Source organism: Alosa sapidissima, chromosome 9, assembly GCF_018492685.1.
Source record: "Alosa sapidissima isolate fAloSap1 chromosome 9, fAloSap1.pri, whole genome shotgun sequence".
NCBI lineage: Eukaryota > Metazoa > Chordata > Actinopteri > Clupeiformes > Clupeidae > Alosa > Alosa sapidissima.
This window is the reverse complement of record NC_055965.1, coordinates 23,198,045-23,224,830: the sequence shown is the minus strand read 5'-3', so window position 1 is coordinate 23,224,830 and position 26,786 is coordinate 23,198,045. Positions and strand designations below refer to the sequence as shown.

The 26,786-nt window shown below is 39.6% G+C and overlaps 1 protein-coding gene across 2 annotated transcripts; it reads right to left on the bottom strand.

Moving 5' to 3' along the window:
* Positions 1-1,661: 1,661 nt before the first annotated feature.
* Positions 1,662-26,622, bottom strand: LOC121719583. Of its 2 annotated transcripts, none has more exons than XR_006034275.1 (2): positions 26,545-26,622; positions 1,662-1,929 (listed from the first exon to the last, which is right to left on the bottom strand). XR_006034275.1 is itself a non-coding variant. In XM_042105339.1 (2 exons), the coding sequence occupies exons 1-2, from the start codon at positions 26,567-26,569 to the stop codon at positions 22,137-22,139; spliced, it is 798 nt and encodes a 265-aa protein (XP_041961273.1). In that variant the 5' UTR covers positions 26,570-26,610; the 3' UTR covers positions 22,060-22,136. The 2 variants fall into 2 exon arrangements, 1 of the variants encoding a protein (XP_041961273.1); XM_042105339.1 differs by lacking the exon at positions 1,662-1,929 and adding an exon at positions 22,060-22,909 and having other exon boundaries at positions 26,545-26,610.
* Positions 26,623-26,786: the final 164 nt, after the last annotated feature.

Genomic DNA, 26,786 nt, shown 5'->3' with positions numbered 1-26,786 from the left:
ACCTACTTGAATGCCCTCATACAGACTTACACTACCTCCAGACCGCTGCGCTCCTCTGACGAACGACGTCTAGCTCTACCACCGGTACGCTCAAGCCAATCCAAACTTTTCTCATCTGTTGTTCCTCGTTGGTGGAACACACTGCCAGTTCCTACAAGGGCAGGGACATCCTTTTCCACTTTCAAAAAACTCCTGAAGACCCAGCTCTTTAGAGAACATCTACTCTCATAGCAACACTTACAACAAGTCTTACTGATCCTAGCACTCACCAGCCGTTAAACTGACAAGTAACTGTTAAAATACAGCACTCACCGACGCACTTATTCTTACTGTACTCTAATGTGTTTTTTTTTTAAACTGTCCTAAAATTGTGAGAATTGTTCTAAAACTTACTGTTTACCATGTTGTTAGTCACTTTGGTTAAAAAAGCGTCAGCCAAATGTAATGTAATGTAATGTATGAGTCTAGCAATAAAAGAGACGACAAAACTAGACACACATTTTAATGAGAATGATCCAGGGCGAGCATAGTTGCTCCACAATAGAGCAATGCCAGACCGAACCTCCCGACCACAAATGTTGTGGCACCCAGGCTAGAGAGTACCTATATGCTGGGTATAAACTAAATTGCAGTTGATGTGAGAGTCAGATCTGCTGCAGAACATTAATGGCATCATCTTCTGACTGTGCTAGACTCATATTTTGTGGAAATTGCACCTGGTGGAGGTTGTAATGACAATCAAACAGTATACTGTAATATACAAAGAGCTCCTGAGTCTAGCAATAAAAGATGAGAGAGATGCCAAAATTAGACACACATTTTAATGAGAATTATTTTCACCCTGCTGATAACTAACAAAAAATACTCATAATAATAAATGTACATTTTATAATATACAATACTTGGGTCAAGACAATCAAATGGATTACATATTAAATATTAGTAACCCCAAGCCCACTGCCTCTGCTACACTGAGAAACAGTCTGCCTGTAATAACTCCTGAACATAAAACATCCTTAATGCTTACTTTTCAACCAGTTGACGATTGGTTTGGTTTGTCAGTATGTGTCTGTTGTTTGGTTTGATTGGTTTGTAAGTATGTATCTGTAATCATGCCAATCACGCCTCCAGCTAAACCACCAACAACACCTCCCTTCAGGAAGCCGAAAAACGCCCCAATGCTCCCTCCTAAAGCACCAGCTACTGCTCCTTCATCATGGCTGCCTTTAGCTTTTACCCCTTGTTTATTCAGGTTGTCGGTGGTGAATGTTTTGCCGATTGTCCAACCTAGAGTAGCCCCTAGTGCACTGCCAACTGCCTGTCCGAAATATGGATGTATCACTCTCAAGAACGTGTTTGCTAAACCACCTAGAGTTCCGCCCACAGCTCCACCTACAGCTCCCCCCATGGTGCAACCAAACTGATACTCCACCTTTGCTGCTACATCTTCTCCTGTAATTCCAGTCAACAGGTTGAGTACACAATTACATCCTGTCTGAACATTGTTCACAAATGTATCGGCTATTTTTTTAAATCTTGCCAAATACCTGGATTCATTTCCCCTACTGAGTAGTTCAAGCACCTCTGGGATTACTGTTAAACTTCCGAGTGTGAAGGCATGCACCATTACACTTGTAAACATTACTGTGCTAATCCCCACAACTAAAAACATTGCAGCAAAATATTGCTTTATTCCACAAAGTTTCTGATTCCGTGTCACAGTTTTGGCTAATGTTGCCCACGTAGCTCGTAGTTCTGCCTTTCCTTCTTTCTCCTTATTGGTAGAGGTGAGATGGTCTTCTGTCTTTCCTTCTTTCTCCTTATTGGTAGAGGTGAGATGATCTTCTGCCTTTCCTTTTTTCTCCTTATTGGTAGAGGTGAGATGATCTTCTGCATTTCCTTCTTTCTCGTTGGTAGAGGTGTGTGCAGCTGTGCAGAGGTAACACTTATCAGAGTATGAAATATAATGTATGTAATGTATATGGGTATACTAAACAGTTTATGGTAGCTATTATAATGTGAATGTTTTCTGAAAAACAATCCAGAAGTATATAATTCATGGTTTCATTTACTGACGAACCTGCTTCTTTGGCATCTTGCACATCTTCATTTCTGACAATTTTTCCAAATTCCTGGACCACAGTCTTGATCATTTCTTGAACAGATGATTCGTTACTTGGCATGAAAAACTCTTTCGCTATCCCTCCGACCATGAATAAGACCTCAAGTCGCCAGTAGACAACAGCTACAGCTGCAGCCCCAATTGAGATGAGCCCCACAGCTGCACCCATGGTCTTGAAAGGTTTCTTCGAAAGAGAAGAAATCCATCCTGTGTTGTGCTCTGAAAGAAAATGGAGAATGGCAGACAAACACACACACACACAAACACACTTTAGAATACAGTAATATCTGAGTTTATCTTATACAAATACAGTGATGGTCAAAAGTGTTGGCACCCATGCTAGAGTTGACTAGAAAGAGGAATATAAAATCATCTTTTGGAAATCGATCTTAATGCCTTGAGTAAAAAATGAGGAAATATCCAACCTTTAAAGACACCAATTTTCTTTGTAAATGAATAATGTATCATAAATAAATAAATGTTCTTCCTGAAAACACAGGGGTCATAAGTATTGGCACCTCATACAGTATGTCAAATTCCCATAGAGGCAGGCAGGTTTTATTTCATGGATCCAGGAAACTATGCATCCTGATAAAGTTCCCTTGGCCTTTGGAATTAAAATAGCCCCACATCATCACATACCCTTCATATGACATTTGCCCTTTCAAGATATTAAGTGGACTATAGGGAAATACATTAATATTACCAGTGCTTTTTAATTAAATCAACTTGGAATTTAGTGCATTGAATTTAAATAGTCTATGTGTAATAACTTTGCAAAGCAGTTAATATTGCAAAACATTTGATATTGAATCAACTTGGAATTTAGTGCATTTAACTTAATATTGTAAGTGTAATAACTATGCAAAGCAGTTGACATTACAAATGATTTTATGTAAAATGTACTCAAGTTTTCATTACACATTACTTAATCATTGTAGGGGAACCACTTTCCTCAAAATTTGTAAGTAAACTCAACTTTTCCGAGCTTACAGTGTAGTAAAGCTTCCTGTCCACTATCTAGCCGGGATAATTTAGATGCAGCCTTGGCACTTCACCAGGAGAGGTTGCTGTTACTGAAGCTACGAGTAATGAACCCATTTTCGAATCAACAAGTTCAGCCAGCTTGCTTTCTATGCGCTGACTGTGTAAACAAATTAGTGCTTGTCCTCCGAGTTCGGTCTTGACTACGGTTGTTAGGGACCTGAAACCGGTCTATTAGGCAGACAATCTTACATTTAGCAGATAGTATATAAATGGAATAGAGCCCTAAAACATTTGACATGGAGCTCTAATTTCAATGACAACTGGCTGAACCAATAAAATAACATAATTAACATTAGAATTAACTATGCCTGCCTGTTGCAAAGACTAAATCAAAACATCCGTGCAGAATATACATCCGTGCAATATTCCCTGACAATTTTAAGCATCTACTATGAATTGTTCAAAAGTAATAACCCAAGGAACTTGGTCATTTAAACAAACTGCATTTTATCACACTCATGACCCTGTTTTTAAGCCTCCATATCTCAAAAAAGTAAAAACACGCTTAAACTTTTGCACAGTAGTTGTTGGGTATAATAGCATTATTGACCTAAAGAATGAAACAAATCCAAGCTGGTCAGGTGGGAGGCATCTGTTGATCTGGCACAGAATGACCCTTTTACAGCATAGGCAGCAATAGTGCACATTATTTTATCTAACGAATGGTGTAAATAATGCAATTCGACTCTAATTTCTTACAGTGTGGATACACACTCTTAAAATAAACGTGTTGAAAACAACACAAACTGCGTTGTCCCTATCTGGACACAGAGATGTTTTGAAAACAACGCAAGTTGTATTGTGCATTAGGTGACATATATCATACTCTAAAGCTAAACGTACAACAACCTCTGAATGACATTGAGCCAAAATCATGGATGCACTCACTATTCTTTTTTCTGCATGATATATTAAATCAACTAGATTTTCTCTTTGAAACGGATCTACATGACCCATCATTGATGCATATACACAATACTAAAAATGTTTTCAAAAATCTTTGAACCAGATCATCCAGCCTTTCAAATGGTTGTCATTGTATTAAAAGAATAAATCTACTTTAAGAGAATGAAAGTGATTAGCTGCTATACCTGTTTCTTTCACAGTTGTGGCCATCCTGACAAGTTGGTTCCCCGTGCAGTGTATGTGTGAGTGTGTGTGTGTGTGTGGTGTATAAGACTGACTGATCAAATTTGTTGAGAGCTCTTATGCATTCGTTCAGAGGGTGTGTCTAATGAAATTATTTTGCTTCAAGTTGTGTATGTATGCATGTGTGTGTGTGTGTATGTGTCCCCAAAATGAAGGACATGTATGGATGTGTGATAATGTAAGTGTGTGTCCATCAGAGGTGGACAAAGTACACAATTCCTTTACTTAAGTGAAAGTACAGATACACCTTGACACAGCTGACTTTATCAGTTTTCTGTGGAAGAAGTAAATTTGTCAGTCTTCAGGCCACACCAGGAATAAGGAAACTAGGCAGGAGCTTCATTACACAACCTGTGTCTCACTCACTCAGTCACACACACACACACACACACACCAGAGGTGGACAAAGTACACAATTCCTTTACTTAAATGAAAGTACAGATACTCCTTGTCAAACATTACTACAATACAAGTGAAAGTTACAAAGTCAAAATGTTACTTATACAAAATAACTTGCTTTTTAAGTATTCAAAAGTACAACTATTTTCCTTTTTAATGTAATGGTCTTTTATACACAATAATAGGGTGTAAATCCTTTCGTTGGTCACTAGCACGGTGTATTCATTCACATAAGTGCATTCACACGGATAATTATGACGTTAAAGTTTATATTATAACGGTCAAAAAGTTGAGCATGGAGCGCTGGACACTTTTTGCCCTCAATAATCGCATGAGCATGATGATCTAACTGTGCGTACACACCGCCGCTGACTTCAGCTTCCAAAGATTCAGGAAGTCATTAATTTTCAATGGAAGCCGGCTTCTCTCAGCTGCTAGAAGCAGCAAATCCGTCGGTGTCGCGTTTTGGGCGTCTTGAGCTTCAAGCAGAAAGTTGAAAGTCAGTCAACTTTATGGTAATGAGCTATGACGCGGTTCAGCGACCAACGACCGGCAACCAATCGGAATGGTCGGCCTTTAAATAAAGTAGTAAGATAGAACATGATCAAACATACATTCGGCCTCTTCTCACCCCAAAGAAAAGTTTTAACCATATTATCAAAAGTCTTAAACACTGATGGTGGTATATCTACAGGTAACATCATGGAAACATAATTGAATAGTGGCGCAACAACCATTTTTATCATATTAACTTTTCCCGATAGAGTAAGTTTTAGTTTCCCCCACTTTTCCAAATTTGTTTTTATTTTCTGTAAAAGTGGTTCTATTCAAGAACATTATGTCTTCCAAGTTTGAAATCAGTTGAATCCCCAGGTATTTCATGCCTATAGGCATCCATTTGAAATTAAAGAGAGTGACATCATTTGAGTGGCATGTATTTGAGATTTGCATACCTTCTGATTTATGCCAGTTTATTTTATATCCAGACATATTGGAATAGGAGTTAATGCAATCCAGTAACACTGGCAATGAGGCCGCAGGGTCTGCTATTTCTGCCAAGATATCGTCTGCATACATTAATAACATGCTCTTTGCCACCTGCATGTACACCTTTGATTCTCCCCTCTGCTCTAATGGCTTGAGCTAAATGGTTCTAAAGCTATAGTGAATAGAAGGGGTGAGATAGAGCAGCCCTGTCTCGTTCCCCTTGAGAGTAAATATTAACTAGAAAAGCATTTCCTGAAGGAAATACAGTGCATGAAAATGCAAAAAATATGATGTAAAATATCATACAGAGTAAAAACAAACTATATTGGTTGCTAGGTAGATGAGGTTTAATATAGTTGGCATGACTGAACAGTTAAATAGGTGGATAGTTTATATAGGTAAATGATTTACTTGGTAGATAAGGTTTAATATAGTTGGAATGATTGAACGGTTAAATAAGTGGATAGTTTAAATGGTTAAATTATTTAGGTAGATAGTTGACGATAACTGACAGTTGGAATGGCTCTAATGTTTGCTAGCAGTTATGCTAACTATGTTAACAAAGATAATAATGTTAACAAAGTTACTATGCTAACTAGCATGCTAACATGCTAACTATGCTAACCATGTTACTTAGCTAACTTAGCTAATCGTTTTTAGCAGTTTTGATAAAAATGCTAACTAGCATGCTAACATGCTAGCGCTAGCATGCTAACTATGCTAACCACGTTACTTAGTTAACTTAGCTAAACGTTTTTAGCAGTTTTGTTAAAAAATGCTAATTAGCATGCTAGCATGCTAACTATGTTTACCACGTTACTTAGCTGACTTAGCTAATCGTTTTTAGTAGTTTTGCTAAAAATGCTAATTAGCATGCTAACATGCTAGCATGCTAACTATGCTAACCATGTTACTTAGCTAACTTAGCTAACTAGCTACAGTGGGTAGGAGTCATAGTTGATGACAAGTAACAGTTACAATGGCTGAACAGTTAAAAAGTTCAGTAGTTTAAAGGGTTAAATTGTTTAACAGTAAAATATTATAGTGAGGACTTTTATTTTGAAACAGTTTTTGGCAGAGGAAGCAGTTGAACAGGATGTGTAGTCTTAATAGGGCCAGTTTGTATGCTTAAAGCCTGAGACTGGCAGTTGGTCCAGGTGGCCCGAACACCTGCCATAGGATTCTAATTGCTTAACGGCTCTATTGTGATGTCATCAGCCCATGTTAAGTCTATGGGGAAATTTTGACTAGTTTTTAATTAATAGTTTAAAAAGTATAAAAGTTACAAAGTTGAAAAATACAAAGCCCACATGTCCTAAGTAAGACCTACGTAACATAGTTTGAATGAAGTTTCTACGTTAAACGGTTTAAGCTGCATTAACTGCGTTAGAAGAAGAAGAATAAGAAGAAGAAGAAGAAGAAAAAGCCTTGGAATAACAGTACAGTGCATTTTCATGCACTGTAATTAATTTAATATGTTGCTTGCGAATAGGTTGACAACGCTACAACTTCCAGTATTAGCCCAATAATTACGCCGCTATAATCATGGCTATCTCTCTTTACCAGTTGCCATATTATTAGTTGTTATATTTGGAAGCAGTAAGTTAGTGTTGGTTTGGAAGCACTAGGCGCAATTCCACGGTAAAATAACTTTTTGTAACGTCCATAACACCAATGAAAAGCACATTGTAGCCATTGTAACTTGGAACGTTTTGTACTTGTTTTTCATGCAGCCAAAATTAGTAGAAAGTCACGTAATCTTTCACATCACATATTTTAGCGTTATGGACGTGGACATTTCCTTTGCCATGGAATTGACCCTCGACTTTTGAATGCTATAATGATTTTCTATGGTCGCCTGTGCTAAATGTGTTCATGAAAAGCTTTATATCACACCACTAGCTAGAAGCTAAGTCATTTTAGCAGTGTATGAAAACAATCTATGTTCCGACTGAAATGTGGTATTACAGTACATCTTTATGATTATATTTGGCTAATCGCCATTAGTAATTTTTTGCGATACATAATTACTTTGCAAAACATCTCTCATGAAGCATAAACATAATTAACAGGAAAGACTTGTCACTTGCCATTTGAAGCTCCTTGTAGCCTACGATCCTGCTGGATCCTGCAGGCTAGCTGGCAACCTCGACTCGTGGGGGGGGGGGGGGGGGGGGGGGGGGGTACTTGTGATAGAAATGCTGTAACTTTAGGCTTAGGCCTTCTCATTAAAATGAACAGAGCCCACTACCTGTATATTGTAACCCACAACCCAAAACTTAAGGACATGTCAATTTTGGTGCCCTAAGTGGGTTGGTTTGCATCCGACCTGGTGAAATATAGGTATTTGTATACAGTACTAACCGAAGTATGTCATCATATGGCCAACTATAAAGACGTAATCTACGAATCTACGATGTAATCTACGAATACGATGGGTAGTATTTCTGAAACACAAAATAGTATTTTGTCATTTGTATTTTATGGGGTTGAAGGAAATGGCTCTGTATTTTGTATCAAAATACTTTATTGGCGTGTATTTTATTACAGCAAAACACTAAAAAAAGTAGATACTACACACAGGTATGACGAATAATAGGTAATTAGGCAACAATGGTTTATGTTTATCGCAATCAGCTAATGTGAGAACAGCTGTGTTCAACGACACTCACAGTTTTTCAGTGACGGCTATTCATGGGTTTCATCAGGTCCCTTTACACAGGTGTATTAACCAAGCACCATGCAGTCTGCAATCATAATCAAGGTGCATGATTGTATACACCTGTGGAAAGGAACCTGATGAAACCCATTAATTGCTGAAGCATTAGCTCTGCTCTAAAGCACTGGGGTGAAGTCGTACGCAAGTAAAGATGAGCAAGTTTACCTGTGCAAGATCACAGAGCAAAGGACACCGACAAAGGCAACCATGCCCTATTGTCTCCATGCCAATCTTTAACACAAAAAATGACATAGCTCAATGAACCACAATGACATCAATAGATGGTAAAGTGTTTGAGTGTGTTTGAATTCCCTGTGGGGAAGAAGTTCACCATGTTTAATTAAATAACAATTATATTTCCTTATTGGCTGCATACTTGAGGTTGGAGATATTAAGGCATGTCAAGTTTCTCACATACTGGAACTTCAAGATACATAGCCTTATGATTTTCTTATTCAGTTCTGCACTGGACTTGAATTACGAAATTCGGCACAGAAACACAATTATGATTTTGGCCTATTGATTATAATGTGGTTAATTGAACGCTCTGTCGATCGTTTTGGATAAGCATCAGCTAGATGACTAAATGTAAATGTAAATTCTAGAGATGCACCGATATGGAATTTTAGGGCCGATAACGATAACCGATATTTATTGGTTTGTTGTGGCCGATACCGATACGATAACCGATACGAGTGATTTGGGGAAAGCATTTAATAAGCATAATTTTATTGCAGTAATCTTACCTACCACCAAATGATGGACAGAACTCATAATAGTCCTCAATAGTAGGCCTACGGCAGTCAACAACATAACAGTAGCCTAGCCCTACAGTATGTGTGGCTCCTAGTGAACCTGACGTCAGTGAATGAGTGAGTGGCTAGAGAGTTTGAATCGTTTTCATTTAGGACTAAACTCTCATAAACGGCTCAGCTTGGAATAAGCTACAGTATAGCGACCAAATCAGAGTTTGTGAGGGAAACTTAGGTTTAGTTTCAACTGCGGGTAACTGAATAAAGCTGCAACTCCTCAGACTGTATCTTATGTCCGTCTACTCTGTTGCGCACAACCTGCTGCAGCAGAAATGGAAGGAGTTGGCCCCGAAGGTTTTAATAACTTATTATGATGACCTGTCTGGAACTGAAGCACAAATGGTTAGCATATTTCTAGGTAATACAAAACCCAAGCTAAAGTAATGCAAATACTAAAACACAACTTAGAACTAGACCTACTTATGTACTCGTCCCACTAACGAGTTTGTTTATTTGTTTCCCCGACCAGCGCGGTAAAGTGCAAACACACCAGTGCAAGACGGCTCTAGATAGGGCTGAGCTCCGCTCTGTTAAGGTTAAATGGCGGATCATTCACGAGAGGATTTTGAGATGCACAGATTCCCAAATGAACGCATATCCACAGATTTTTGAGTGGTGAAATAAAGTAAAATGTAAAAAAGACCTAATAGCTTTCTTCCTGTGTGCAAGATTTGTTTATCGTGACAACGCATTTTAGGCATGCCGCCTGAAATGCACACGCGTTGTCACGACTACATAAACAAATGGTTATGAACATTTCACACATATGCACATAAGCACAGTCTTAGGTGACGTTAAAAAAAAAGTTGTTAGCCTATCAGGAGATTTTAAGATTATTTGCGTTGCATAGGCTACTGTGGTAAAGACATAGGCTACCGGTAGGCTATAAGGTCGTCTCGTTCACTGGATGAGGATTTCCTCGAGTTGCCCCAATTAACGTTGATGCTGCATATGGATCAGTGACAGAGGCACTGTAGTTTCAAAGACTGTTGCAGTTTATTTCAAGACTTTTTGTCAATGGTAAGACAAGAATTCTATTTCAATAGGCTATGCTTGCTTGGGCCTCTTGTGTTACGGCTCCCACACACAGCTGCGTGCATCGCGTTGCTGGAGATGCATCCCATTCACTTTAAATGGGCTCACGTGATCCGTTGCCGAACTGAATTGTGGGTCCGTCGCGTTTCTCCCGCTGCTCTCGTTGAGGAGTTCAGCTGTTGCTGCACCGACAGATGGCACCGGCCAATCAAGCCAATCTACGGACGGCACCAACCAATCACATTACGGTTTTACTTCGTCATTTGCATAGCTACCATCGGGAACACCCACTGGAATGCGTTGACGGAACGCAGCTGTGTGTGGGAGCCGTTAATGTGCGCTGTGTGTGACCTGCGTGCGTGCACGCTCATCTGATTCTGTAGACAATTTGTTGTGTGTTCCGTTTAATGGGCTAAAAAGACAGGCTATCCACAAACGTGAACGTTTAATCACTAGCATGGGAATAACTGAGGCATCATCTGCGTCGGGCTTGGGTCGGGTTTGGACGTAACTCTGTCGGACGCGGGCCGGGTTCGGACAGAAATTTGCGTCCAGATCCGCACTCTAGTGCGCACGTAGGCATAGCCTACGGCCGAACACTGCAAGTGCTAATGAATCGTGCTCTCATGACAACCACGTCGTTAACTTAAATAGGCCTAGGTTAACATCACTCTGAGTTCGCATTCAAGCAAGCAAAACGATGATTTGAATACATCTGTTTCACTGGAAGGGCAAGGGGTAACAACAGGACAACACAGAGACATGCCAGAATGCAGGACTAATGTTATGAGACTATTACAGTAATATGGGATATTCTACAGGAAAATATTAAAACGCCGTTAAAATATTAAAGACAGCGGGGAAACGTTAAAATGATAAACCTGGACAAAGTTGGCATGTTAGGTATTTTTCGGTCCCTGTGATTATTTGTGAAATTGTGCAAACGGCCTTTTCAAGTCATTTGAGAAGGAAGGAGTGTAGCAAGCTCCCAAATTGACGCTCGTCTGAGAAATTGAGTTTTGGATAATGTTGAGCTTCGGCAGCTTTACAATGACTGAGGAAGCCTAGAGACAAGTCCATAGCAACAAGTTCATGTGTTGAATTTGTTATTACCCAGTGTGCTTTGTTGAATGGTCTCAATGCTTTATTGTTTTATTTCATGTGAATACTTACTAGAGGAGTAACTTTTCAAGTAGGCTAATGCAGTTGCAGGAAGTGTGCATTTAGTTTCCAAGCTTATTGTGTTTCCACAACAATGTTAGTTTGTAAATCTACTGAAATGGCCACCATCTTGGTGAAGTGTGATGTGTAAGATCAGAAAGCAGAGGTTAGTGTAGGGCGGTAGCATATGTTGATGTGTTTTCATAGCGCATAAGAGCATGGGCGGAAGACATCGAATAGGCCGGGGAGGGTCATGTCATTTTTGAAAATTTTGAAGCACTCAAAATCCCTCCGGTGATCCCGTTTATAAATAACGAACGGTCTAACCATCAGAAAAGAATCAAAGAATTTGCCAAAATACTTTGCTAACCATCAGAAAAATTCCTTAAGACAGCTGATCACCTGTTGGCATGTCCCTCATCAAGCGCCCCAGGCATTACACAGTTCCTTCTTCCTGGAGGAGAGAGCTGAGGTTGAATTAGAATATTGCATGATCTGTTGATGTGGGTGTATGTTTGTGTGTGTAAAATATGCCAACAAGCTAACCATCTAACCAAAGTGTGCTAATGCTGGGAACAGGCAGGGATGGGCAAAAATACATCATGTATTTCATGTATTTCAAAATAAAATACATAAAAAATGAGAGTATTAGGTATCAAAAATAAACTACAAAATACAGTAACCATATTATATAGTAAAAAACAATGTATACTAGTATACTATACAGTGTATTTGGCCCTTGTCATACCAAATAGTATACTGTATGCAAGTTCATGTAGTGTGATTAGAATTAAGAATACTTTACTAGGGATGCATGATATATCGGCGGCCGATATATTATTAGCCGATAAGTGAAAAAATGAAAATATTATTATCGGTCCGATAACAGAATTCTGGCCGATAATTTGCGCCGATATTTTCCCGTCGATAAGTCCTAATTTAGGCCTATGTAAGGTCCGTCTGGCTACACTGAGCTACTTGAGCTTGGTTGGCTATACTTTTTCCTCAATATAATGTCAGCGGTGTGAATGTATTTCACCACTCAAAAATCTGTGGATATGCGTTCATTTGGGAATCTGTGCATCTCAAAATCCTCTTGTGAATGATCCGCCATTTAACCTTAACAGAGCGGAGCTCAGCCCTATCTAGAGCCGTCTTGTGCTGGTGTGTTTGCACTTTACCGCGCTGGTCGGGGAAACAAATAAACAAACTCGTTAGTGGGACGAGTATATAAGTAGGCCTAGTTCTAAGTTGTGTTTTAGTATTTGCATTACTTTAGCTTGGGTTTTGTATTACCTAGAAATATGCTAACCATTCATGCTTCAGTTCCAGACAGGTCATCATAATAAGTTATTAAAACCTTCGGGGCCAACTCCTTCCATTTCTGCTGCAGCAGGTTGTGCGCAACAGAGTAGACGGACATAAGATACAGTCTGAGGAGTTGCAGCTTTATTCAGTTACCCACTGTTGAAACTAAACCTAAGTTTCCCTCACAAACTCTGATTTGGTCGCTATACTGTAGCTTATTCCAAGCTGAGCCGTTTATGAGCGTTTAGTCCTAAATGAAAACGATTCAAACTCTCTAGCCACTCACTCGCAATTCACTGACGTCAGGTTTACTTAAAGGAGCCACACATACTGTAGGGTTAGGCTACTGTTATGTTGTTGACTGCCGTACTATTGAGGACTATTATGAGTTCTGTCCATCATTTGGTGGTAGGTAAAATTACTGCAATAAAATTATGCTTATTAAATGCTTTCCCCAAATCACTTTTCACAATGTTTCAAAAGTAATATTATCGGTTGTCATATCGGTCACAACAAACCAATAAATATCGGTTATTGTTATCGGCCCTAAAATTCCATATCGGTGCATCTCTAGAATTTACATTTAGTCATCTAGCTGATGCTTATCCAAAACGATCGACAGAGCGTTCAATTAACCACATTATAATCAATAGGCCAAAATCATAATTGTGTATCTGTGCCGAATTTCGTAATTCAAGTCCAGTGCAGAACTGAATAAGAAAATCATAAGGCTATGTATCTTGAAGTTCCAGTATGTGAGAAACTTGACCTGCCTTAATATCTCCAACCTCAAGTATGCAGCCAATAAGGAAATATAATTGTTATTTAATTAAACAAGGTGAACTTCTTCCCCACAGGGAATTCAAACACACTCAAACACCTTACCATCTATTGATGTCATTGTGGTTCATTGAGCTATGTCATTTTTTGTGTTAAAGATTGGCATGGAGACAATAGGGCATGGTTGCCTTTGTCGGTGTCCTTTGCTCTGTGATCTTGCACAGGTAAACTTGCTCATCTTTACTTGCGTACGACTTCACCCCAGTGCTTTAGAGCAGAGCTAATGCTTCAGCAATTAATGGGTTTCATCAGGTTCCTTTCCACAGGTGTATACAATCATGCACCTTGATTATGATTGCAGACTGCATGGTGCTTGATTAATACACCTGTGTAAAGGGACCTGATGAAACCCATGAATAGCCGTCACTGATAAACTGTGAGTGTCGTTGAACACAGCTGTTCTCACATTAGCTGATTGCGATAAACATAAACCATTGTTGCCTAATTACCTATTATTCATCACACCTGTGTGTAGTATCTACTTTTTTAGTGTTTTGCTGTAATAAAATACACGCCAATAAAGTATTTTGATACAAAATACAGAGCCATTTCCTTCAACCCCATAAAATACAAATGACAAAATACTATTTTGTATTTGAAATACATATTACGTGTTTCAGAAATACTACCCATCCCTGGGAATGGGCAGATTACGTCTTTATAGTTGGCCATATGATGACATACTTCGGTTAGTACTGTATACAAATACCTATATTTCACCAGGTCGGAAGCAAACCAACCCACTTAGGGCACCAAAATTGACATGTCTTTAAGTTTTGGGTTGTGGGTTGCGAATGGTTGTGGGTAAGGAGAAGTTACCCTTCCTGGGGCGCAAGCTAAGGTAAGCTAACTGGCTCATTTGTCTTGGTTGCGGGTAAGGAGAAGTTACCCTTCCTGGGGCGCAAGCTAAGGTAAGCTAACTGTTTAACCTTTAACTTAACGAAACAGGTTTTTGGCAGCATGGGGCGTAAGCTAACTGGCTAATTTGCCAACCTTGCCAACTCCCCTCCGCTGCACGTCAGGACGTTTTTTGCCCCTCGCCCTTGTCCATTAATTCCGTACAACAGGACACCTCGGCGGCCGTTATCCCTTACCTAGCACTTGTACTGCTCTCACTTGTTTCAGCCTGATGCAGACCTCAGTTATGAGGTGCCCACTGTCCTAAGTGACTCTGATGAGAGCTGGCAAGGTGAGCGGAGGCGCAGACCAAGGAAAAGATGAGCGAAAGGGAGAGGGACAAGAGGAGAGCGTGCCGGTCTTGGTCCAGGAGACACAGTGCAGAAAGAAGGAGAGAATCTAGAGGGAGGAGATGGACCAGGTGGCAAAGGCCAGAGAGCTGGAAGAGAGAGTGCAGATGTTTCAGGTGGAAGAGGAGAGTGTGCAGGCCCAGAATCAGGTGAGAGAGCTGGAAGAGGTCGGAGAGGTGGAAGAGGCCAAAGAGGTGCGAGAGGAGGAGATAATGCTGGAATTAGCGGCAGAGGAAGGAGAGGGAGAGGAGGTAGAGATGCAGAGGAAGAGAACAGAGTGCAGATGATCCAAAATGACCGAAGGGTACGGACAGAGGTTTGTGTTACAAGAGTATGCTAAACATTTGATAGACTGCAGTAACATTATGGCTTGTAGTAAGATGTCACCATTTGTAAATGCCAAACTGTGGTTTGTTTACTTAGGCACTCATTCAGGGCATGAGTGAAGTGAGGCTACGAGCACTAGCAACTCAGGTCTTCTCCCGGAACCCTGGGTTAGTTTTTGATGCACTTCCTCCATTGGACAGCACAACCCCACCTAATGCTGCTCTTCCATGGTGCACCTGTGGGAACTTCAGGGAAATGGCCACAGATGCTGAAAGGAAATGCTGTGGCCAGGGGCCTGAAAACTGCATCAGCAAATTGGCACATTTTGATCTGTATTGTCTGGAAGATGTTTTTTTGCGTATCCACAGATATTACAGAAATAATGTGTTGGTGGTAGCCCCGACCCCCAGGGCCAGTACACTGGCTTTGTATGCACCATTCGATACCACTCTCACACTCACACTTTGATACAACAGTTTACTTCCAGTTATTTATTGTTGTATGGTTTTACAAATGTTTTTTTGATTTGTTTGTAAAGAGCCTTCCTCCTTGATTTTTTTTAATAGAAAAAATATTCAGAATAACGACGCTATACTTTTTACAATTTAGAGACACAGTAACAAAAATGGTCTAATGATAAAGGTTACACAGAATAAATAGATAACTAAACAGCTGCTCTGTACTGTTGAGACGTTTTAGTGTGGAATTATTGATAAGCAGCTCGTGACACAAAAGGTAGCGTGGCAAAGAACATGGTCAGGGTTGTGAGGCTCTGGAAACTAGGCTTCATGGGTCTTCAGTCTGGAATGCTGATACTGAGGAGAGCAAAATAAAAACTGAAGTTAGTTTATTTCAAACTTGGATATGTTATGCATGACATCTGACTTGGTGTGTGACATGTAGCCCAAGGTGCAAGGTACCAAGACCTCTCCTGACTTGGGTGTGCAGGAGTTTCTCAATGGTTGCTGCTGGCACAGGGGGAAGTAGGCCGTACTTTCTTGGTTCATCAGATCGTAGTGTCCTCCGTCTGGGCATCCCCTTACCAGCTAATCCCTTTTGAAGGATCATAGCTTGCAGTTCTGGGATGTAGCCATACGTCTTGGATGCCTTCAGAGTGTAAATCATATACCTGCGAGCATTCTTCTTGTACAGCCTCCTGTACCTGAAATAGAAGCAGAAGAGGGGAGGGAAGAAGACATTTACATTCCAAGGCCCATGTGTAGTGTCCATTTTTATGTCCAAGTTCCATGGGCCGCGAACAATGTAGAGCCAGGTTGGATTAACGCACCTCTTTGTTTATGTTGCAAGAATGATTTATTGTCCGTGTACAAAACATAATCATGAATGAAAAAGTTGTTGTAAATTAGTCCATATATATGATCTTAACGAAAAACTGTTTCTTAAGTGTTAGTAAACTGTAGTTTAAAACCATTCCATGTTGTCCAAAACCAAATAATAATTTTCAATGAAAAGTATGAAATGGCTATAACACCATGTTTTATAGTGTTTCAATGGTGTTGTAATATGGTATAATTGTTCAAAACAATAGCATAGAAATGAACAAGTGACTTACTGTTTGCTTCCATCAGATTTGCACAACTCTGGGCGGTCCTTGTGGTAATTGTAGTCTATCGCTGCAAGGAGCATCCTGGCCTCAAAGACAGGGGGGCTAAATGCTGTGCACTTGCTAGCGTACATTAAAATATGGTTCTGGAAGGACTCCAGATCAACAGTGGACCTGTGGGGGGTGGGTGAGAAGAGACATTTTGTGGGATTTTAAAAAATTACTTTGTAGCTACAGTAAATTACTTTCTAGCTACAGTAAATTACCTAAAGTGTAGGTATTTGTGGACCTCATTAAGCCACTGCTTGTTTCTCTTCAGGGCCTCGTGTGCCATGGAGCCTCACTCAAGCCACTGTTGAGCTCCACCAGATTCCAAGTCTGCATGCTGGCAGCCTCCCATGTGGGTAGAAAATCAAGCCATAGAAATGACAGCTGAACTTACAGCATGGATCCTTTTTGCCAAATTCTTGGCCCCATGCCACATATCCAAGCTGTGTTGCAGCCCCAGGGTCTTTGTACTTTCCTTTGTCTTATTTGGAAAATAATATGTACAATTAGTATAGTAATGCCCCCCCATCCCTCCAAAAAAGTTGTTCTAATTCTACAAGTAACGCACAATTTCAGTGTCAACTTACTCATTAGTGCGGAGATCTGGGCATGGGCATCAGTGCAGACCTCCACTAGTTTCACTTCATTCAAAAGAGTGTTGACTGTCCACACAAATGCCTCTCCCTCCATGATCAGAGAATTTCGCCCAGTCTCCCTTTTGTGTACAGTGATGACGGAGATGATTTCCCTGGATTCGTTCTCCATGGCAGTGTATGTACAGTAGTGGGCGCAATGTCCAGGGCTGTCCATTCTTCCATCCGCTATTCAATTTGTAAACAGAATCAAGGATTTTCACAGAACATCAAATTGACATATCGACATACTACTCTAGCCAATCTCAATTCTCTATTTGACCCCTTTCCCTTAGTTTTGCGCGTGCACGTGAGACGAAGGGCTATCTCAATTCTCATTTCGATCGAGGGGTAGGGATAAGGGCAAGCTGTAGATACCCCTTAAAACCAAGCAAGATCAGGAGCTTACTTGAAACCGAGGGGTAAGAGAAATACCCAACATACACCGCTCACACCGGAAAAACAAGCACACCGAGAGATTCATTGACATGAAATGTTGGCATTAATAAATATATTTATAAAATTAAAATGGTAATTGAAAGAATTCCATCAGGAAATTCCTTTGACAGCTGGCACCTGTACGGTAAAATATGATTCCTCCCTCCTGGAGGAGATAGTTGAAGCTGAACTTGAATAGTGCATAGTTTTCATAACTATTGGTGTGTGTGTGCGTGTGCGTGTGTGTGTGTGTGTGAGACAGCCTCTGCCTACTTTCCTTGTTCCTGATGTGAGCTCAAGACTGACAAATGTACTTCCTCTACTCACCCTTCTTGTTTTGTTCTGCTCTGCTTCAGTATGTCACAGCATGTTGGCATTCATGGTATGTTGGCATTCATTGGCCTGAAGAAGACCCAGCAGGGTCCAGACGTTGCCTGTTGTGCATTAAATTTATGGGAGTCAAAAGCAGTGTTGCGGACATTATATATTTTTTCATTTGAGTAAGTTTTGTTTTTGTCCTGCACCTGCCAGAAGGTGGGATGTGCACACAATAACTTTTTGCTGAACATTCAGCACTCATATGTCTATTTTCCAAAAACATCCTCTGGATATGACGCTGAGCATGTGCACTCATCTTTTTTGGCCTTAGGCCTGTTCTGAGTAGAAGCTGTCCTGTTAAAACCGCTGTATGGTCTTGGCTACCGTGCTGCAGCTCAGTTTAAGGGTGTTGGCAATCTTTTTATAGCATCTTAATGTAAAGCAACATTTATTTTTTTCAGGTCCTCAGAGAGCTCTTTGCCATGAGGTGCCATATTGAACTTCCAGTGACCAGTATGAGAGAGTGTGAGAGCGATAACACCAAATGCAACACACTTGCTCCCCATTCACACCTGAGACCTTTCTTACACTTTAGAGTTACATGACACCAGGGAGGAAAAATGGCTCTTTTGGCCCAATTTGGATATTTTCACTTTGGGGTGTACTCACTTTTGTTTCCAGCGGTTTGGACATTAATGGCTGTGTGTTGAAGTTTTTGTGAGGGATGTACTCACTTTTGTGAGATACTGTATAACCAACATATGTATATAAAATATGCCAACCCATTAGGAAAAATTATAATGACAGCTGAGCGCCTTTGGGGTGAAATGTGACACCATGAGCTAAATCACAGCATGTCCCTCATCAAGCTCCCCAGGCATTATTAGGGCTGTCACTTTTGTGAAAAAATCCTGTTCGATTCGTGAGACATAATTGTTCATTGAATCGATTGTAAAATCGATTTTTCATGTCTAAAGACGTTTAAATTTTCAACACCAAATATAGGACAATCCACGAACAACTAACAGGCATTAGGACGAAAGTAAAGGGGGCGCTTGAACACGCACAATGGTGTGAAGTTTCGTGCACAATGACAAACAGGAGTGCAACAGTCTCGAAAAACAATAAGCTGAGTGGACTGCCATAACATCAGTGAAAAACATTACTGCAGGCTTCAACGTGGCTGCGTTTACAATTAGAAATGTCAAACAAATTTCGCCTACGTAGAACTCACGACTGCACTGTTTGCATACCTCTTTGTCCTTCTCCATAGTCTGATATACCCAAACAAAGTGCTTCCATATCGAACTCCTCAAGTTATAAGGGCCTATCACTCGTATCTCTCAGGTCGCACAGGTTGATCGCGTTGTCCTCAATTTTTTGGCAAAACACCAGCAGCACAGCAGCCGATTGAAAAAGCTGTTTTCGGTGCGTAAAATTGGTGGGAATTTTCTTTTTAGCTTTCGCAATGCTTACTGCACTTCGGAATTCTTTGTTATTTTTCAGCTTGTTCCTGAGTTTTGTTACATCTATCTTTTTCATTTGTTTAATTTGTTTAAAATTAATAGTGTACATATTTGGTTAAAATCGATTCCCTATTTTAGTTTTCGAAACTTGTGTTGGTTCGTCCAATCTATTGTGCAATCGATTTTCGAACGTAAAGTGACAGCCCTAGGCATTATACACAGTTCCTTCTTCCTGGAGGAAAGAGCTGAGGTAATTTAGAATACTGCAGTTTGTACATCTGTTGATGGTGTGTTTGTGTGTGTGTGTGTGTGTGAATGTGGGAAAGAGAGCTAGAGAGACTGTATGCCGCATCTGCGTATAGATTCCTTGTCCCTTATGTGAGCTTAAGACTGTTCTTTCTCCCCCATAGATAATTGATCTTTTTGTTTTGTGCTAACAACTAAAGTCAGCTGGTGACTGCATGACATCTTTCTGAATGGATACTGTTAACACTGATTATATAATAGCTAAGCAGTGTTGATGCAGCAACGATAAATATAACGTTTCATAGATCCGCCAATAAATATATTTCCTCTATCAAAATGGTTTCCAAGCAAAATTGAGACACAGCAACTCAAATTTTTGAAGCAAGTTGTGTTAGCACAGTAATATAGAATGAAATGCAGTCTTGTACACCATGGTGACCAATCTCATAGCCACACCCACTTTCACAGTTCTCAGTGCCCCAACCAAGCAATCATTACCCATAACCACCATAACCAGTCAGGTTGCATTTTAAAATTGAAATTGTTGTATTATACTGATAATTTCGATATTCTTAATCTAAGTTATTTAAAACACTTTAGGTCAGAGCAGACCATGTGGCAGTATGCACAACATGAAAGTAGTCATGGAACCACAGCCTTCCTATCTGTGTGTGTGTGTGTGTGTGTGTGTGTGTGTGTGAAAGAGACTGCATGGTATATCTTACTCCTCTAAAACACTTGCACTTACACAAACCACACAGAGACAACACAATGGAAGTGTTTTTGAAGGATACTTAAAAGTGATGATGTCTGGAGACTATAAATAACTTTTTTTTCCTGACAGTTTCCCTTCAACCCCTCATTTCACACATTGTTTTACTATAATCTGATTGTCTGCCTTAGTATAAATATTTTTGCTGCTTCTGTACCGAAACTCATATTTACACTTAGTTTTTTTCCTATTGCTAACACACTAAAATGACAAGCACAGAGAGCAAAACCTCTTCTCAAGTCTCCAAAACTCTAAACAATTTCTGCTTTACACACATTTTGTATTTCAAAATGGCACTTTTTAAATGCACTGAACACGGTTCTCTGCATAAGACACAATGTTTGACATTTCAAACACTGCCATTCAAATGACACTACATGAACTAATTGGCCAATATATGCATATGTTGCACTGATTTGTTTGGTGAAAAATAAAACATTAAATGTTTCAACAGCATGTGTGTATCTGCAAATATTTCTGTGCATGTGAAGAATTTTCTACAATTTTAATTATTTTAGTATTATGGCAAAGCATACTAAAGATGAACGTGCTTTTATGCCCAACAGTGTGTAGTTGTTGGGACAAAAATCTGGTAATATGAATGAAAGTGTGTGCCATGTGGTGCAAAAGTTTGATTTTGATAATGCTATATGTAGTTTTGGTTGTATTTTGCAGGATATATGAGGTATTTTGCAGTTTGGGTGTTGTGAATCGTGTGTGAATTCTGATAAAACCAGCCTAGTTTGCAAAATTATGTTTTAGCACAATGATAACTGTAATGATAACAGCTCCATCCAAATATGCATTCAAGGTGGTAAAACCCAAAGCACCTGTCATCCAAAAAACATATGACGTTGATGATGAACTACCCTGAACACTCAGAAAAACGGAATATCAACTCTAGAACAGCACAACAAAATGATTCAATCATGAATGAGTCTTGCAATAAAAGAGACGCCAAAACTAGACACACATTTTAATGAGAATGATCTAGGGCGAGCATAGTTGCTCCACAATGGAGCAATGCCAGACCAAATGTTGTGGGCGGGACTACGTTCGGCTGGCACCCAGGCTATATGCTGGGTATAAACTAAATTGCAGTTGATGTGAGAGTCAGATCTGCTGCAGAACATTAATGGCATCATCTTCTGACCATGCTAGACCCATATTTTGTGGAAATTGCACCTGGTGGAGGTTGTAATGACAACCAAACAGTATACTATAATATACAAAGATCTCCTGAGTCTAGCAATAAAAGATGAGAGAGATGCCAAAATTAGACACACATTTTAATGAGAATTATTTTCACCCTGCTGATAACTAACAAAAAATACTCATAATAATAAATGTACATTTTATAATATACAATACTTGGGTCAAGACAATCAAATGGATTAAATATTAAATATTAGTAACCCCCAGCCCACTGCCTCTGCTACACTGAGAAACAGTCTGTCTGTAATAATTCCTGAACATAAAACATCCTTAATGCTTACTTTTCAACCAATTGACGATTGGTTTGGTTTGTCAGTATGTGTCTGTCGTTTGGTTTGATTGGTTTGTAAGTATGTATCTGTAATCATGCCAATCACGCCTCCAGCTAAACCACCAACAACACCTCCCTTCAGGAAGCCGAAAAACGCCCCAATGCTCCCTCCTAAAGCACCAGCTACTGCTCCGTCATGACGTCTGTCTTTGTCTGTTGTCATGTGTTTCTTCAGAATGTCGGCGGTGAATGTTTTGCCGATTGTCCAACCTAGAGTAGCCCCTAGTGCACTGCCAACTGCCTGTCCGAAGTATGGATGTATCAGTCTCAAGAACGTGTATGCTAAACCACCAAGAGTTCCGCCCACAGCTCCATCTACTGCTCCCCTCATGGTGCAACCAAACTGAGTGTCCACCTTTGCTGCTACATCTTTTCCTGTAATTCTAGTAAACAGGTTGAGTACACAATTACATCCTGTCTGAAATGCATCGACTATTTCTTTAAATCCTGCCAAACACTTGGATTCATTTCCCCTACAGAGTAGTTTAAGCACCACTGGGATTACTGTTAAACTTCCGAGTGTGAAGGCATGCACCATTACACTTGTAAACATTACTGTGCTAAACCCCACAACCAAAAACATTGCGGCAAAATATTGCTTTATTCCACAAAGTTTCTGTTTCCGTTTCAAAGTTTTGGTTGACCACCTTCGTAGTTCTTCTGCCTTTTCTTCTTCCTGATGGTCTTCTGCCTTTCCTTCTTTCTCGTTGGTAGATGTGTGTGCAGCTGCAATTACACAGAGGTATATGAGGTATATACATCAGAGTATGAAATATAATGTATGTAAGTGCTTTCTTATCTCGGCAGGCAACGTCATTTAGAAAGCGTATGCCACTGCAAAGTCACATATAGTAGGCTATGACTATATATGCCTTTATATTGTCTTCATCAGAGGTGGGACCAAGTCACTGTTTGGCAAGTCACAAGTAAGTCCCAAGTCTTAGCAGTCAAGTCCAAGTCAGGTCCCAAGTAAAGACAGAGAAGGGCAAGTCGAGTCCAAGTCCAAGTCCAAGTCACATCAAAGCCAAGTCGAGTCCAAGTCCAAGTCCCAATCTTTTTCAAGTCCTGAACAAGTCAGTAAACAAATCAGGTACTCTTCACTTCATAATGCCATTATTAGACTATTGATCATAATTTTAACACGTCAATCTAATCTACAGTATTTTTTTTATAAATACAGATTAAAATATGTTCAATGTTTCAGTCTTGAAATTTTTTACGATATATGCGCATACCTGTGAAATACAGGCATGAGCATACCTGAGTAATCTGTACGAAACGGATAGCTACATGACACTCAGCACAGCAGCAAATATATATATTGTTTTTCCAAATTGCGGCATCCACTGTAAGGATGAGTAATAATTTGACTGATGGCATTTCACTGCGCTAGGCCACAGATTTGCCTGCAAACAATTTATTAAGATGTCTGCCAGTGGCGACTCATAAGGGAAGCCAAGGTCATGGTTAATGATTACAATAAATGGTGATGAGAAGAATCGTCACATAGGCTACATTAGGAAATTGCTGCGGTTAAATATGTTATGTTTTTATTAGGGGTGTCAAACGAATAAAAAAATAACTAATTAATCTCATATTTTAATTGTGATTAAAAAGTTTCTCCCTAAAGACTAAAGCTTCTTATATGGCATATTAAATACAGCATAAGTCACAAAATTACTGAGTAACCACAAAGGTAAAAGTAAAACACTTCTATATTATTTAAATGATAATAATGACACAGTAATTTTGTTTTAAAGTATTAATTTCTTAAATACTACACATGTGATGCTGTTTAACTCATTTGTAAATGGTGCACTGTCACTTTAAGCCCATTGTGTGCCACTGTCCACACGTTCTCCTAATGATCTTTTTTTACCAGCTCCATTCAAATATATGGCTAGTCCAGAAACTCTAACTTAACATGTATAGCACCACATGTATAGCACAATATTAACAATGAGAGGCATGATATTAAGTTGGCACAAACAGCTTTCATTCATTTGGAAATGAAAGCATGTAATGACATGATGCTTGCTAGACATTTACCGTTTGCAATTAAAAGTGAATTATGAGCCTGGTAGCTAGTAGCCACCTAGCTAAGTGGAATGCGTTTCAATCGGCATAATATTATGTGCTTCATGTAAACGAATTATTGAATACTTCAAGACTCACCAGTTCCATTACACAAAGGCAAAGCCGACTCTTCATATCCTTGTCCATTTTCCAAATCACAGTGAGTGCAGGCTATGTCAAAGTGCCCTGGCTCTCACAGTTTATAACAGTAGTGAGAACCGGATAAATCCGCAGTTTCCTCTAATCTTGTCTTTGTTGCCTTCATGATTTCCTTTTATACGTTTCTTATATTTAAAAGAAAATATCAATCATCATCAACAATGACAAGCCAGCTGGAACCTGCCACTCTTTTTCTCTCCCTCTCGTGCGTGCTTAGATGGGGTTCTCAATTAAATGTCGTAGGCTAGCATAAGTTCAAGTTGGATCTTAATGGAGAGGACTCGAAAAGTATCATCTTTATGTAACATGCTGTTGGTGCATTTTGACATTGTAAACGTTTTCTAACAAGAGTGCAAATCAGTTTGCAGTAAAGCTACTATTTATTTAATTTTGGTCCTTCCTTCCTCTGTCTCTTGGTGCCCTTCACACAGTGTGTGATGTGTGGTGGTAACCATAGACATAATATACATAGACGCCGCATTGGCTGCTGGAAACAAGAAATGCGGCCGCCATCTTGGACCGGTCATACTCCTCATTGCGTTGCAGCAGAAAACACAAGATGACAGCACTGTGCAGCATGTTCCTGCTCAAATCGGCGGACCATACTCGGGGGATTTACTTTTCACAAGTAAGATTTAACATTACCGTACTATTGGTTGTATTTTGTATTTTCGAACAATGTGGCCTGTATCATAGCTACATGTATGACCTTTGCAGCAAAAAAAACCGCGTGAAAATCTGTTCGGTATTCAGTGAGATATGATTAATTAAGTGTGCTGACAGCTCATTGCACCGGCCAAACAGATTACACTGAGTGGAGTGGATGACCGGTCCAAGATGGCGGCTCCAAATCTCGTCAGCGCTAGTAGGGAGCAGCGGTCGATGCGGCGTCTATGTATATTATGTCTATGGTGGTAACAGCAGCACTAATCACTGTGCTCTGCCCGATTGTGTCCACTATGTGTTTTGTTTTTGTCTTTGCGGAAGTGAAAGCATCTCTGGGGTGACTGGTCCAGGATCAGGAAATTAATTTTTTGACTCGAGACATGTCAAGTCATTACAAGTCAAAGAGGCAAAGTCCGAGTCAAGTCTCAAGTGAATAGTATTCAAGTCCAAGTCGAGTCGCAAGTCATGCCGAATTTTATCAAGTCGATTTTGAAGTCATTAAAATCATGATTCGAGTCCAAGTCATGTGAATTTCGAATTTTAAAAACATCATTGAAAAAATACCCTCAATTTCCAATCAACTTTCAAATTCATCAAACATCTATCAACAAAAGAAGCAAACAGCGACTATAGTATGTTGATAATTATAAGGTTATCTCAATTAAAATGATAACTATATGGTATTAGGCAGACAATCTGTTGTGTTTTGCCAGCAAATACATTTAGCAAATAGTATAATGGAATTAAGTATGAATTGTTCAAAAGTAATGAACCAAGGAACTTAGTAATTAAAAAAAATGGCATTTTTATCACTTATGACCCTGTTTTTAAGCCTCCATATCTCAAAAAAAGTAAATACAAGCTTAAACTTTTGCACAGTAGTTGTTGGGTATAATAGCATTATTGACCTAAAGAATGAAACAAATCCAAGCTGGTCAGGTGGGAGGCATCTGTTGATTTGGCACAGAATGACCCTTTTACAGCATAGGCAGCAATAGTGCACGTGATTTTATCTAACGAATGGTGTAAATAATAATAATAAGCAATTCCACTCTGTCATTTCTTACAGTGTGGATACACACTCTTAAAACAAACGTGTTGAAAACAACACAAACTGCGTTGTCCCTATCTGGACACAGAGATGTGTTAAACAATGCAAGCTGTGTTGTTTTCAATACATTTGTTTTAAGAGTGCATTAGGTGACATATATATCATACTCTAAAGCTAAACAAACAACAACCTCTAAAAGACATTGAGCCAAAGTCATGGCTGCACTCGTTATTCTTTTTTTACATGATACATGAAATGTGTCTAGATGACCCATCATTGCGGCATATAACAATACTATAAACATGCTTTCGAAAATGTTTGAACATGATCATCCAGCCTTTCAAATGGTTGCCATTGTATTAAAAGAATAAATCTACTTAAAAAGAATGAAAGTGATTAGCTGCTGTACCTGTTTCTTTCATAGCTGTGTCCATCCTGACAAGTTGGTTCCCCGTACAGTGTATGTGTGAGTGTGTTTGTGTGTGTGATGTATAAGACTGACTGATCACATTTGTTGAGAGCTCTTATGCATTCGTTCAGAGGGTGTGTCTAATGAAATGTGTGAAATAATAAGTTGTGTATGTGTTTGTATTTCCCATGCGTGTGTGTGTGTGTCAATCAGAGGTGGACAACGTACACAATTCCTTTACA